We start from the raw sequence: 16,230 nt of genomic DNA, 5'->3' as shown, positions 1-16,230 counted from the left end.
ATGAGGTCAGGGATCCTCATTGCAATAGTCTTCTAAAGCATGAGTGCCTGCAATTTTGAGACCCTTTCCAGGTGGGAATTCAATTTGAGTGTATTCTGCATTTTTTGCATCATACCTTCTCTGTTCATTTTTAAGTGCTCTTGTCCTGGTTTCATCTTCCTGCTTTTGTTTAAGTTCCATTAATTCAGCCTGGCAATGATGGAAGTGAAAAACAAACAAATAAACAAACAAACAAACTTACTTTTAATTAATATATTTACGCTGCAAAACCCTATTAATTCCAAACAATGTTAACCTCAGTTAGAGTCAGAATTTCTCTCAGCAGTGTTTTACTTATGTGACAGCACTATGTTAAAAACTGAGCTGGTTTTTCTGTTCAGCATGAGGATGATTTTTAGTTGTGCCTTAAAAAGTGGGACATTACAGGATTCAGACATTTACAGTCCTAGATTTAAGGGGGTGTCCCAGACACCAGTCTGCTTCCCCTTGTCCCAAAACACAGATATGAATTTCCCAGTGGCCAAAGTCAGGAGCAGACACAGCTGTGATGCCCACAGGGTAAGAAGGAGACGTCCTCCACCTCCTGCCTCTACAGAGTGCAAGCAGATGATGATGAGATCTGGGCTCTATGATGATGTGGTGTGTCACCTCCAGCTCCCTGGGGCTCCCTTCATGGTGAGGAGGGAAAGTGGTACTTGTTGCAAATGGTGTGTTGGAAACAAATACAAACTCCCAGCATTGCAGCAGACTCCAGCCTTACGTAGTATTAAGGTATATAAACAGTGTCAAAGGGAATTCTTTTCAGAGGAGAGCTGGCTCGTGCAATTTTAGCCAGAACTGTGAAGAAAACACAGTTGGTATGACCTGGTCTGTATGTGTGCCTTTTTGTCCAGCTCCTCCTGCCTGCAATGCACCTGAGAAGTTGCAGATCTTCCTGCAAAGGAGATTTGGCTTGCAGGGCAAGGGGGAAGGCACAGGAACAGACCCATCTTTCATATTTTCCATGGCAACTGCACAGCAGTAGGAATAGAAACTAAAATAAAATGATGTGGTTAGATAAAAGCTTCAATACCTGAATGGAACCACAAGACTTTTTTTTTTTTTTTTTGAATCAATTTAAGTGGAACATTAAATAAAAACTATGCAATAAATGTATGGAGAAAATCAATAACTGAGAATGTGTTGTGTATCAATATTTGTCTAGCCCTAAAAGAAGAAACAGGATTAAGAAATAAAAAAGCCAACCTCAATTTTCACTATTTTAAATAACTATTCAACCTGAAAATTAAAACTCAGTATCTGACTTTCCAATATGCCGACTCCTCTCTTGGAGTAATGTTCTGAAATATATTGTGTGTATACGATGCGGTGTTCCAAGTGTACTGAAAATTTCTAAATCAAGCAGCACATACTAAAACCTGTTCTGAAGAAAAAAAGGGAACTGACAATACCTACACATTTTATAGCTACACTGTGCTAGGAGGTACACACAAGACAGAATTCACAATTACTTTAATAAATATTAGTCTGAAGTAGGAATGAGCCAACACATATATCCGAGGGACAATTATTGGAGCCCTTAAAATACATATTATTTACAGTAGGATTGTAAGTAGTGCATTACTCTACACAATAGGTAGCAGCAACTGTGAAGGCAAGGAGACCTTGGAACCACATAGCAAACAGGAGCAGCCTTAGAAGCAGCCAACACCTCCTTAGCAATCCACAGAAATCACTAGAGGGTCTACAGCTCTACACAAGTCAAACCCATTAATTAGGGGTGTGCTAATTTACATCTGTAGTTATTTTCTCTTTGGAAGGATCCATGTACAATGTACAGACTACAACAGGAACCAGCCTCACACTCATCCAGGCTGGCTTTCAAAAATTCTTCCTCTGTATAAGTTCTGGGAATAAGCATACATCTGATGGGATAGCAGTTAAGAGACTCCTCTTGCTCCACCTTTTTTCCCCAGTATCATAGTTAAGATACTACGAAATGAGGACACATCCCCAACGTGTAAAGAAAGATATCTGTGAGAGGGGATGAGTTACTTCTCCAGCTCTAGAGGAAACTCAGTGCATGGAATTTGTTGTGCTAAAATTCTCCTACTGGGGAAGTAGCTTAACATTAATTTGGATGTTAGTAACAGCAGAGGCACAGCAAGTGGTTCAGCACTTGCTCACATATTTTCAAATTATTTGCTAGATTTTCAGGTGCTGCCCTCCCTTTACTTTCACAGTCAGACCTGGAGCCAAGACAGATAACTTTGCACAGTGCCATCACCTTTGGTAGAGGAATTTTATGTAGGTATGGTACCCAAATCCACACCAGAGGGGCTACACATTTCAGGCAATGCACAACGCACATGCTGGACGTGGAGTTCAAAGTTGCAGCTATGGCATGCCTGCTTTTCAGACAATTCAAAACTCATTAGTTAGGTAGTCAGCAAGGGCACAGAGAGATGTACTATAATTAACAGCAAATCTGAGCATTTCCACATCCCCATTTGAAAAAGCAGGGCCCATGGGCCTCAGTTCTACAGAAAGAGACAATTCAGAGAGATCACCCTTAATTTCTCAGTAAGATGACTTCTACCTGCAAGAAAGTTTCCTTAGCCAAAATGATTTCCTTAGCCTATGAAATTGGTTGCCATGGTCAAAAAACCCTCTGCACAATTATTCAAGAGGAGAGGTGAAGAGGAGCTCATTTTCCAGATGCAAACAGCTTTGAACTCAGAAGATAATTGTCCTGTCCCCATTTAAATTTTACAGCTTGACTCATCTCTTGCACAATATTTGAAAACAGTGACTGAATCTCTTTTGCTATAGAGAAGCTCTGTGCATAGGCTACAAGTAATCAATGTATTTAATTGGTTTCACAGCATGTAAAAATGATACAATATGCAAACTGTTAATGTGTAATTACCTTCCTCTGTTGTTCTTGCTTCATTTCCTCTAATCTTCTGTTTTCATCCTCTCTAAGAGCTTGCTTATAAGCATGGCTTCTTTTCTATTGTTCAGCAGAAAAAAAAAATACATTGGTGTGGTGACAGCAGGGCCAAACTCCCAAACCTTATTTGAAATTGTTATATGGGTAGTTAACAAACACAAATGGTCGAATGATTCCAGTTACTTAAGAAACAGATTAGGCTCAAGACTAGAATTTAAACAAGAAGTGGTCTAAAACCTCTCAGTCATTTGGTTTGGTTGGATGTCCACTTGTGCATCACACCCAGGTAGCCACAGCAAGTGCTAGTCTGTGTCCCAGTGACAGCCAAAAACATACCCTGAGCAGACAGAAAACACAGCTGGCATATATGATAGATGGGGTATTCCGGGAAGAAAGAAAAGTAATGAAAATATTAGCAAGATAAAAAAGCAGAATGGAGGCCTTGTAACAGATGGAAACACAGACTTTTTTGTGGAGGTAGGGCAACAGGAGAGATCAAACCTGCTACGATTTGTGAGGCATCAAGAAAATTGAAAATCTGAACTACACATCATGAATAATGTAATAACTGTGCAGCAGGTTTACAGTAACTAGCCTTGGTCTTTCACAAGTTGTAACTGTTTGCGAAAAGCAAACCTACAGTTAGGGTCTTAGAGGATCCTTAGGATATTATACACTGGAACTTCTACTGTAAGTTCTTTGAGCAGGGACATAGTGTAGCACACTAAAAATGAGCCAGTATAATTTAATACAAGTATTGTGCAGGTTTGACTTTAGTGAGGAATTTGTCAGAGGTCTACAGAATATTCCCAAAACTTGATATATGCATGCAGAATGACACCATTAAAACAACAAGCACATAATTTGCTAAAAAGACTGAATAGAGAATGCAATTATTAATAGCTCAATTTTGAGCTGGGAGAAGTTGCTACATGTGTCCAGGGAGACTCATTCTGGGTCTGATATTATTCATTACTTTTGGTAATGGCTTGGAGAATTGTGTGGAGAGTATGTTAACCAAGCTGGAAGACAATAAAAATCTACACAGGATTGGTCACACTTTGAAAGACAGGATTAAAATTAATTATGAGCTTGATTAAATAAGCAGGCCCAAAAAGTCATCAATGACAGAGTCACTCAAAAGAAGTCAAATATGTTCATGGAGGTAAAGTAACACTTGGCAAGGATAGTTGAGCTAGGTGTGCTAAATTAATATCACTATCTAAGAAATGACATGATGAAAAAACTTTGATCTGCATCACACAGTCCCAGACTGTTTTCAGAACAAGATTTTCAAATTTTAAAAAATCACATACATGTATGTATATTCCCCCTTTTAGCAAGCATGTTAGGCACGTCCCAAGCTTATCACACTTCACTATTTCAAATACACTGTTCCTTAATCTTTTAATTACTCCAGACAAAGGACACGTTCAAGATAACATCCAAATCAGAGTCCTGGTTTTCCTACTGGTTTAGCATTTTGGTGCTATGCCAAGTTTATTTAGATAAGAACTCACTGGTTATGTGCTTTGGATTCCTGGCTCAAAGTCTGTGTCTATGCCTATGGACCCGACCTCATCCAAGCTGGTTGGGAAGATTTTGCTGACTGCATTGCTGCATTACAAACAAGTGATTATTTGATTCACAAAGCCACAGAAATGCAGCCCTACAAAAGACAAGTATGATGTCAGCTAGTAGTAAAGAACAGAACAGATAAATTACGTATTTTACCTGCTTGGACACTAGCAGAGTGAAAGATGGACTATGGGATATAATCTGGCACAATTTTTGTGAAATCTGTCAAAACATGGAATGAAAAAGACCCACATAGGTAGGTCAAGGCTAAAAGTAGGACCTGTACAATTTAAAGAGTTGAGTGTTCCTTCATCCATCCACCTACTTCTGTATGGCTATGAAGACAGCACACCAAAATGCTGAGATCCAAGTCAGTCGTGTGGACACGACCTCACTTGTCTGCTCACAGTTCAACGCTCACACCATACAAAGGCTGCAGAGCTAGGCCTTCCCTACCAAAGAGCAAACTCCCCTCTGGAGTGTTGGATGCTTCAAGAGGGAGGTAGAAGTGGTTTCAAGACCTCTTTTCTCCCTTTCCATATCCCTTCCTCCTGGTTGTTCATCCAAGACTACAATATACAACCTGAAAGCCACTCTCCTGCAACTGACCTTCTGTCCAGCAGTGATGGGCAGAAATTGGCACTTTCTAGCTATGTATCTGCCCACATTTGCTAAAATGTCTTCAGGGTTTTCAGAGATACAAGATATCCTGAAGAATTAAAGGGGAATGGAACCTATTTTCAATATCATATTCCCTTTTCATGCAATGAAAACCAGGAAGAGATACTAGAGGCACGACGTGTCATATGTCCTGTTGGTAGCAATTTCTATAGAGAGAGGATTTTTTCCCATTTCTAAGGCATCTCAGGAAATATGGAGGCAAATCTTCCTGTTACCCAACAGCTGGTGCTCAAGGCTGTATACAACAGAGGGCTGCCAGATCAGATACTTCCAAACTTCTGCTGAGTTGCTTCCAATGTAAATTTCTGTCTGCTTGACTCCCTGTTCTCTGTCCTTTCCCAGTTACAACCCCTACTACAGGAGAAATACTTCACTCTAAGAGTTAATACTCCTCACTGAAACTTTTCACATTAGTAGGAAGGCTTGGTTTAGACATGAGAAGACTAATTGTATGTGAAAAAGCCTCTCAGAGTCAATTAGAATAATGAAACTGAAGCAATACTTTATCTATTTCCTAATTACACTGATATTACCAGACTAGTTCAAACTGGGACAAAGACCCCAAGCAGTGCATGGAATCACTTTTGGGACGCAGTGAGAAACAAGCTTTTCTTTTGACTGGATTTTTAATGCAGTAAAGCATGGGCTGACATGAACTAATTGAGATTTCATAAAAGCTTACCACCAGTGCATGGGTACAGGGCATACTTAAGATTCTCATCTAACCTTAGAATATAATTATGGTTCTCATTTATCAGAAAGGGATCTGTGAGCAGTCCTTTACTATGTAGAATACCCTGCCAGTGTGGAAGAGACAAGGTAGGCAGTCTCATTCATGCAGAAAGGCTCCTTGGTATTCACTGAGATATGTCTTGGCAATTAAGCTCAATTAGGATATTCTAACACTACACTATTGACAGCACCTGGAAAGCTGATAGAAAATACAGCACATGCAATGGTTTTGCTTACCCACGCTGTAGATTCTGGTCCAGGATTAGCGATCTGACAGGAATCACTCTTTGGCAAACCCACGTCCAATCTGTTCAGTAATTCATTGGTTTTGCTACAAAGAAATTCAATCCAAATAGAATTGTTAGTGCTTCCATAAAAATAAACACAGCTTTTTATTCCACCCTTGGAATCTCGCCTAGACGTTTTATCATGTGTCTGCTGAAAAACATCACAGGTAGAAAAAAAAAAGGTTATGGAAACAGACAAATGGGACAGAGGATACAGAATCCCATACTGTGGATAAGACATTTGCTGAGATGATTTTTTATGCAAACAATTATGGTCATTTGCATATTTGGGGTGTACAGTGTCTATGCTTTCCTCATTGTAAAGCTCCTGTAAGACAGACTCACATACCACTGGACTTCATGAGGATGCAAATGCTTCACTGAATTGTTGCAAATCCTTCTACGAGATCCATAAATCTCAGCTAAGCACTTTAAAAGATTATTTTCAGGAATTTTCCTTCACAGTTAATACAATACAGCCTTACAATAGATTACTTTATCAAGCAGAAAGGCTTTCAACCTTTTTGTACCATTGAAAAAAATGCTTGTCTTTAGTTAGTGCACAACATTTTCATTTCTTATTCTGGCAAGGGCAATTTTCTTTGTCCAGCTGTATGCCTAATAAACCAAGAATTTCAAAGTAGCATCACTTTGCTCACAGTTTCAACCAAGTACAATTAAACTAGGTCACAAATAAAACAAAGAATGGGAGTTTGTGTGCTGTGGCGAGGAATTAGTTTCTTAACCTGCACTCCCAGGCACATATATTGAAGCCTTTTCTCACTCAAAGGAACAGAGTTAGAGGAAAGAGGCAATTTTATTTCTGTGTACAGCTTTGGAAAACATGAAAGCACTGAAGTGAGAGCAGAAAGAGTGCTTCAAGAGATATTGAACGCAAAGATTTACTCTTCTCACAGGGCAACCCGCTAGCTCTGTGTGGGAGAAGATGGCACTACCAAAGACTTAAACTTAGAGAAAAAGCCTTGGCTGCTGAAGAGTGATTCTGATTAACAGCTGAAACAGTGTGGTTTTATATTTCACTCCATTCTTTCACTAAAACTGTGAATAAATACTTTATTGGTAAAATGTCCAGCTGGTCAGTCAGGAGTGATGCATTGAGAAGTTGGGGAAAAGTACAAGAAACCACAAGTTCTTCTCTGCTACTCTACACAATATAAAACCATGTTACCAGTTCAGGTACAAAGTACTTGCTCAAGCTCTAGCAAGTCAGGTTTTTGGAGTCTCACCATTCCCAATTCACTCCCTTTCCTCCATTACCCAGGTAGTTAACAGACCTCAGACAATGCCCAATAAAGAAAGAACCATATGAAACACTGTTTTTCCTGATCTAAAAAGTACCTGTATATAAAAGTTGAACAAATTAATAGTCTTTTTATACAAGAGTTAAGCACTAATTTTTTTTCCATGAAAGATGATTTATTAAGTGGTAAGATTGGACAGAATAATTTTGGGAACCCAAAGATTTAAATTGCAGGTTTTGTGTTTCTCTACCTATGCTAAAACTGATCAACTAATTTATTTCTACACCGGAAGACTAAGAACTCCTACAGAAAATCTGGAGTATATTTGAGAATGTTGAAACTCTGTGAAAAAATATGTGGCAACTTGGGGCTATACCTAGACGCCCTAATTCCTTATCAAAGGCAAGAGAATGACATGGAGTGTGTGGAACTTCTCATTATTTGCATAAAAACGTGAATCAGGTCACTGAATTTCCCAGATCAGCACACTGATAGGTGAAAAGCTTACTCAGTTTTAGTATCAGAAAAGACAATTACCAAGAGTGGAAACTAATATAGTTCCTCAGCAAGACTGTGCACTGCCTTTGAATAGAGAAACACCTGACTTCACCAAATTAAGTAATATATTAATGAAGTGTTCCCATCACAAGAGAGGGAGTCCCATTTCTGAGTTTTCTGATGAAAGACAAGTCAGGTCTTATATATGTCATTTCTATGGAAACCCAGCAATGCACCTAGGGTTGCCAGACAATGTCTGAACGGTATTTTTCAGAATACTAAACCTGCAGTTATACCAATGAAGAGCATAGCTTAAACCAGGCTGCATGGAAAGAAAGAATTCAGGGAGATAACTATTCAATTAATGCTCTGGAAAAGAAAGTGGTATCTCCAGAAGGAAATCAGCATATCAATAAACAGTCAGACAGTTGGAGCAACATCTCATTCACTTGCTAAAACTTCAAGGGCTAATCAAAAATGCTAAAATGTGTTCCTCTAAATTTAGTAACATTAAGTAAAGAAGAGCATAAGATAAATTTATTTGAATACAGCAGAATCCTGACACCCTTCAAACACAGCTAGGCAAAATGAGAAACAAGATTTACACCAACAAAGAAGGCACCCTCTTAATAGGCTGCTAGCCTGAGTTCTGAACCCGTAAGCATCAGTCTGAAGACAAGAGAGCCACTGATATTCTGGTTAAACTGGAGTGATCTTATGAGGGTATTTTGTCTTGGTAGCCCTGTCTCCCAGTATACCATTGGGAAAAAGCCTTTTGCTCTTCTAATTAAAACAGCTTCCTCCCATACTGGTGTGTTTAATAGCACCAAGCACTACTCTTAGCATGGGATCTCGGCATCCATAGCGCAGTAACTATTGCTGGAATAGTTTTGACCTGTCCCAAACAGCACTTTCGTAAATAACTCCTGGCTTCTGTCCAGGAATAAATATCAATCACAGCTACCAATAGGCATTTTATATGCTACCACACCATTTTGAGAGGTAAAAAAGCTTTCCAGCAATGGAAGCAGGCAGTCTCAGGCCTCTTGGCCTTAGAAGTGACAGTTTTAAGTTATCAGCACAGATGTAGAGGTGGGGGAATGAAGCACAGTACTGGATTTGGGGTCTGAATAACTCTTGAGAGCTGTCACGGGAAAACACTAACTCTGCTGCCAGGATCATTGAGTGATGTGCTACAAGGGGCTGGTGCATGACAGTGGAAATCAGTCCATGTTGCGGATGTTCTCTGAGGGGGCTTTACATTCCACAGCTACTCTTCAGGCAGAGTCCTTTTCCAAAAGCTGCTATGCAAAATCATTTATTTGAAGCTCAACAAGTATGTGCAAAGTGCAGAAGCATGGATTTGTGAGGTGTTCCACTGAGAATGGTGTCATTCAGGCAGCCTGCACTCACAAGCCACCTGTGAGCCCACACCCATTTCTTATTGTTTGGGACCAAACGCTGCCCACATTCTCACTAGGGTGAGGTGAGGGGATGGTTATAAAAGCCAGAGTTCCTCTGGCCTGTGCAGGAGTTCACATCCTCCAACAGGGTCACCAGCCCTGACAGCTGAGAAGCAGACAGCTCCACAGTTGACTCCAGAATGCAACTGCAAAAGATCTGAAGACCCACAACAATCTCATTGCAAGACCCAAGGTCTAAAATCCTCTGCAGAATATGGTCTTCATTTTTGTGTGTCATCTACTTTTAACTACTATCACATCTACAAGGATAACAAAAGTCTTGAAAAGGATTCATCCTTAGGGACATGAATGAAGACATGGACTCAGGACCCAGCATTTTCCTCCATCCAGGAGTCGCACAGCACCACTTGCTAAGCTTCTCATTTGAGACTGTATTCCTCTCAGAACAAAGGCAGGGAGAAAATAATTTTTCTGCCTCAGCTTTAACTCTGCTTTACAGACTAACATTAAAAATACATTAATTAAAAAGGCTCCTTGCAATCTTCATTAGTTCTTCCCAATGGAACCAGTGGCAGTTAATTCTTTTGCTTTAATTGATGGATATTGAAATGCCAGTATACCAAAAAATATACTGGTTTTTATGCCAGTACATTAAAAAAAAAAAAAAAAGGCAGCAGAATACTTTTGCATATATCTTAAATTTATTTATTTCTCTTGAAAATTTGTAAAAGATAATGGCCAATTCTTACTTCTACTGAAAACAAGACAGCTCACGAATTTCTTGTTTTCTCAAGCTGCAGGATCACCATCATTACAATTCTGCTCTAATGAACATGCACAAGTATGCTAAGTCATTCAAAAATAGTAATAAAAAATCATAATAAAGAACTCCAAAGCAGGTAAATCATCATAGTCATTGCAAAGAGGAGACAACCTGAGTAGTCACTAAGACCACAGAAGAAGCATTTAGCGCTGAATGGCATGGACTCATCAGCTTCCAAATTAATTGCCTGCAAGCAATGCTAAAGTGACATTTCACCATTTTCTTCCAATTCAGCCGGAAAACGAAGAACCATGCATAATGCATATGTAATGTTAGTTTCACACATCTACCCAGAAGTTTCATGATAATTTTTAAAACTAGCAGGACTCACCCTCTCAAAAAAGAAAAACAATCCAACAACAAAAATCCCAAATCTCATTCAAGACTTTTTTTGCAGCACCAGCAAGAAGTTGTAACTTCTACCCACTCCAACATACTTAATTGGCTAAGCATAACAACTTCCTCAACTTTTGCAGAAAGTAAGATCAGTTGCATAACCCTACAAAGGCCTACCCAGAAGAAATGCTGTCCTTCATTTCAGGAAGGTCCATGGTGGGTGTGTTTTCACTGGTGGCCTTGTTCCTTCCTCAGTGAGAGCTCTGCCTTGTTCATTGCCATGTACATCTTTGTCAGGCATTTCCTGTGACCCACAAAGTAGGCTGGCTGATACTGGGACCACTGGTCTAACAAAACCAAATGTTAAATAGAAGAAACTCTCCGACACTTTCTTGGTTGGAAGATGGAGAAAGAGGCTCCAAAGGGAGGTGTAGTTGGGACTTTCACTACTGAAAATAATTTGGTAAAGTGGGAGTGAAGCTGGGGGGCCAGTCATACCATTTGTGAAAATAATCCCACCAAAGATACATGGCTTTTGCTAGTACACAGTTGCACATGCTTCCTCTCACATCCCCTCCTCTTTGCAGAGATGTACCACAGCCAGATTCCTCAGTTTAAATAAATTCAGAAGGTTGCAGGCAAATGCCCTGTTTCCCGCAGCTGGACCGTGACAAGGGACAAGGTAGTAAAAACATCTCTGTCTATCAGCAACAAAGATGCCTTCAACTCCATAGGGATCTTGGTTCTCTTGCACCTCAATTCTTACCCTCAGCTGCAGGACAGAGTCCACTTTCTGGGTAAGAATAAAAAACAAACATCAGCCATGTGCAAAATTTCCAGCATTAACTAATGTTCAATCCTGGAGTGTTTGTAGGTGGGGACTCATCTTTTGTTGGAGACTATATGGTAAAAAATTACATTAAATTATTAACACATCAAATTCATGTATGATGTTGATGGCTCTTCTGCAATGCTCTTTACTATGAAAAAAAACGACCATTCTCTGGATATTTAGTCCAGCAGAAATCCCCCCAGTAGCCACATACCAAGCCTAATACAGTATTCACAGACTTCACTGGCAGTAATGTGAGATCATAGTACAGATGACTTGGACAAACCTAATGATAGTTATCAAACACTGCTATCTTTGGCTAGGAAGATTTCTTGTCTGCAAGTTCTTGAGCATCTGTTCCTGAGTTTGAGGATAAGAACAAAAAAAATGTGGCACTAGTTCATCTTAGGTATAAGGCTTCAAGAAAGTATAAAAATAAGTTGTTTAAAGAAAAATAAAAAGCAACTTTCTCAGCAGAATTATTTTCATCATTTCCTACCCACACTCAAAACTAATCTATCCTCTCAATCCACCTCCTTTCTTTGTTTCCCTGACAGGATGAAATTACACAGCTCGGCTACTCATTCCTCCCACCAAGTCATCCAGAATTCCTGGATGTTGTTTTAGATGTAAGTTTCATTTATTATCTGAAGTAATAAGCATAAATCCAGTTTTAAGGAAAATGCAGTTTTGTATAAGTCTATTGCATTCCGTTCTGTGTGCTCCATCTGCATGTGCAATCTGCTTCTATATTTTCAGCCAGCTTGCATGGGCAGATTAATGCGCACAATTAGAAAGCAACCTCACAGGCGTTCAATAAACTGCTTTCATTATTACACTCAAGAGAGTCCCTTTGGATGTCTATAAAAGCCTAGTTTTCTGCCTGTTAGCTAAATAATTGACAACGCTTAAAATAATCAGGAGCAAACGAACAAAACGAAGACAATTGTGGTGAAAAGAAGCAAACAAAGGATTCTCAAGGCTGCAAATGCTTTTTGTGTGAGTCCTCTTTCATTCTCTTTAGCAACTTGTATTTAAAGTCTGGTCAGGTTTACACTTGCACTTCTGTGGGGAAAATTTGTTGCCAGCCTGCTGTTTGAACCACACATCATAGGGGACTGAACACTGGCAAGGACACTAGCATTTATCCTGTAAAAATTGATAAACAAATAAAATTTGCAGGTTTTATTCTCCTGCATTTTATGACTTTTGAGAAAACTGCTTTGGCAGGCAAGTGTATATCAGCTTGGTTTGGTGAGCCTCCTGCATTGTGTTTGGAATATGCACTCAGAGACACTGGCAAATTCTGTTTCCAGCTCCAAATTCTGAGCAGAATATATTGAGTGCGCACATGTACCCGAGTGCAGCAGTGCCAGGAATTTTTACAGGAATACAACCTTCACAAAAACAGAGGCATGAATATGTAGCAAAGTGAAAGATAAAGTGACACAACAGTCATCACATACTATTAGAAAGTAACCCTATTTTTTATACTGCTTTTCCCCTTACATAAATAGGTAGACTGCTATTAGAAAAATAGTGGACCCCATCCAACACTACAACTTCTGGAAAGTCGAATACAAATACAATAAAAGCATCTAATTAGAGATCTGGGCTAAAACCACATGTGAGACACCCTACAGTTCAGACATAGATTCACACAGCCTGCACAGCAAGACTGTGAAAACAGCTAGTCATGACATATCCATCCTCATTACTGTTTAAATGACAACTGTGGTGTACTAACTAAAGAGGAATGTCCTGAAAAGTCCTGTTCCTTGTTTCCTTTTGGAAAGATGGACACTCAGTTCTTCCCTCGCATGGATTAGCAATTGCAAATCTCGGACTACTCGAGCCTCCATTACCTTTTAATGCACTCTGACAGAAACACAATCAGGCCAACAATGCAAAATTCATCCAGGATACCATGACTAAGAAGGAAGGACTCCATTTCATGTGTAAATAGTTTTTGGTAAAAAGTCAACACATACTCCCCATTTTCTAAATCTGGCATCTGCAGGGACAGAACCACAGCAACACTGTCACCACGTGATTCTCCTCTGTTAGCAAAAACTACAGTAATCCTGCTATGCAGCAACTTCTCCACCCCAAAGTCTGCTCCTGTGTGCTCTTAAGGCTTTTAATACACAACTACTTCAGGAGATACCTTGTGAGTTTTTTTCTATTTTGTCTCTGAACAAAGCCTGAGTCCACCAGGGTCAGAGGAGGGCCTGATCCCAAAATTGTGAGGCTTGCAGACTTTTTCGCAGCAGCCTGCATGCCTGTCTAGACTACATTCTCACAAGACACAAACACATATTCAAGCACCTGTGGTAACAGATACAGCTGACTTTCAAGGACCTGTTGTACACAAAGAAGCTAACAAGAGATAGGAAATAACTGTATTCTGTAGACAGCACACAAGGTTACAGACAATCTTTCTTTTTAGCACTCACTTTATGTTAGACCCTTTGAACAGGGGATTTAAGTAAGAAGTTCTTGTTTTTAATAGTGACAGGAATTTAATCAGAAAAACAAAATTCTGGGCAGCATCATACTTTATTGTCAGAGCATGTTAATGGCATGAGAATCTTAATGCCTTTCCTTATCAAAAGAAGCGGCACTTCATGCAGGAGAAGTACTGATTGGGCTGTACCCCTTAGAGGCTGATACAGCTGGAGGTGGTGATCAATTTTAAAAGGTTTCCCAGTTAATGAGACTGCTGGTAGGCATTGATCTCCTCAGGAAAATTGTGATGTTGCAGCTACAGATCTTACAGAGGACAGACTAACAAGGGAGCTTATCTTTTGAAATGGCTCTATAGGCCATGACTTTGCAGAGGTCACTGCTTTATATGCAGTGCGTGACCTTCCTTCCCCCCATTCCCAGCAAGCAGAGGAGATCAAAATACTCCAGCAGAGACAGTGAGGAAAGGGGCACAACCTCATATTTGTTCTCTTTGCCTCTAGACGAAGGGTCTTGGAGAAGCGAAGTAATGGGTCACTCATTTTTGCATGGTAGGCAAAAGCACATCTCAAAATACCAAGCGCTTCTATGTGAACCTGTCGCTAATAACCGGCAGTACTTCAATGGAGTTACTTTACAAGATCTGAAATGTCACACAGAAGCTTTTCATTACTCTTGGATGCTGTGCTCCTTAATGCCAACATCTCTTAGCAATGCATCCTCAACAACTTCTAATGGTGCACCCTCCTCTTCCTGTGCCCACCAGAGAATTCCTTCAGACCAGGGAAGGCACTGGTGTCACTGTCTGCTGAGGAATACATTCTGTGCAGGTAGCTCAGTGTCCAGCTGCAGGTTGAGCTCTGAAGGACTGGAGCCTGAGCCCCAGGCAAAGGGCCATGAACTGCCAACCTTTTGCATAACAAAGGGCCTGGGGACCTGACACCTGGCCAGTGGAACGGGCACAGGAGAAACAACAGGAACCAACAACCCCCAGACTTCCCTATTCTTAGACTGCAAGGGGATAAAAGCCCAGGGGTTCCTTTGTTCAGGGTGTCTCCTCGAAAAGGCTAGCTCAAGCTGCTATTTTAATATTTAGTTATTGCACCATGATAAAATTATTTAAAGTATCTAGATATCTGAGACTCTGCAATGGGAAACCTGGGACTGAACTGGGAAACCTGGTTTGAACCTGGTGTGAGTGTGAGTGTGGGGGTGTGGCTGCAAAGGGGGCTCAGTCCCAGCTCAGGTGGCGTGAGAGTGACTGACAGAGGTGCTCCTGGATGGTCGGACAGGCAAGTTTCCTTCACGCTGCAGCACGCGGGGGCTTTGCTTAACTGAAATTGCATTCACTGGAGCTGGGTTTGCAGCCCACTTCCTCCAGGTGAAGTATCCACAGGACCCTCTTGGTGTACATTCAATACATAGAACATGCAAATAATGTTCTGATAGCTGAACTCAAGCAATGGAGCTTAAGACTCTAGTCCGTCTCCACTTTCAGTTGCACCAGAGATGACAGCTGCTGAATGCCCCCAAGGCTTTCCTTAACCAGTGGGCAGAATGATTGCCAGGCAGTGCCCAGGCAGCCAGAGCTCCTGCACCACCTGGGGGCTACCTGGCTACCCACAGAGAATCATTTGTGTTGGAAAAAACCTCTATGATCATCAAGTCCAACCATTAACGCAGCACTGCCAAGCTCAGCACACAACCATTTCCCTAAGCAGCATATGTGTGTGTTTTGAAACACCACCAGGGATGCTGCCTCAACCACTTCCCTGGACTGCCTGTTCCAACACTTGGCCACCCTTTTGGTGAAGGAATTTTTCACTTGTGGCCATTTCCTGTTTTCCTGTGTTTCAGAGAGTTTAGGCCTGAGATTGCAAAAGCAAATTTACTTTTAAAGGAAAAGAGCACTCAGCAGCAGAATTCATTTCACTCTAAGCAAAACCAGGTACAGACAGGGTAGGTGAAGGAAGGGAAGAGATATGTGTCATTCATAACTGAAAATGCCTTAAGATAAAAAAATCAGATTAAATGGGAAGGCAAGAACCCTGACAACCCCCTGAGGAAAAGCAAGGCCCATAACTGAGGACTTGCACTGCAAAGCTCTGATGTGTCTGTTGTTGATTTAGGCTCAAAGAGAATCAAAGTGTCTAGTCTATCAGAAACAGGCAGAGATCTAAAATCGTGCAGTCTTCAGAATTCCTGAGGAATCAAGGGCTGTGTGTGTAGGCATCCACACCAGGATAAATAGCAAGCCAAACACCAATACCTAGAGACAAATACTGGCAACATATTAAGGGAAAGAACTATGCCTGAAGGAAAATGGGAAGAAAAAAAAAGGAAAAATACAAGAAAAGC

General features: G+C 40.5%; 1 protein-coding gene across 2 annotated transcripts in view; it reads right to left on the bottom strand.

The window, feature by feature from the left end:
- EPSTI1 (epithelial stromal interaction 1) overlaps positions 1-16,230 on the bottom strand; it is a 50,106-nt gene that overhangs the window by 9,065 nt on the left and 24,811 nt on the right. For both annotated transcript variants that reach the window (XM_063392154.1, XM_063392155.1), the window contains exons 7-9: positions 6,182-6,275; positions 2,930-3,013; positions 116-189 (exon numbers count right to left, since the gene is read on the bottom strand). In XM_063392154.1, the coding sequence (XP_063248224.1) occupies positions 116-189; positions 2,930-3,013; positions 6,182-6,275 (252 nt within the window). The remainder of the gene's footprint in view (positions 1-115; positions 190-2,929; positions 3,014-6,181; positions 6,276-16,230) is intronic.

Source organism: Prinia subflava, chromosome 3, assembly GCF_021018805.1.
Source record: "Prinia subflava isolate CZ2003 ecotype Zambia chromosome 3, Cam_Psub_1.2, whole genome shotgun sequence".
NCBI lineage: Eukaryota > Metazoa > Chordata > Aves > Passeriformes > Cisticolidae > Prinia > Prinia subflava.
Note: the sequence above shows the minus strand (reverse complement) of the source record. Positions and strands in the feature narration are given on the sequence as shown.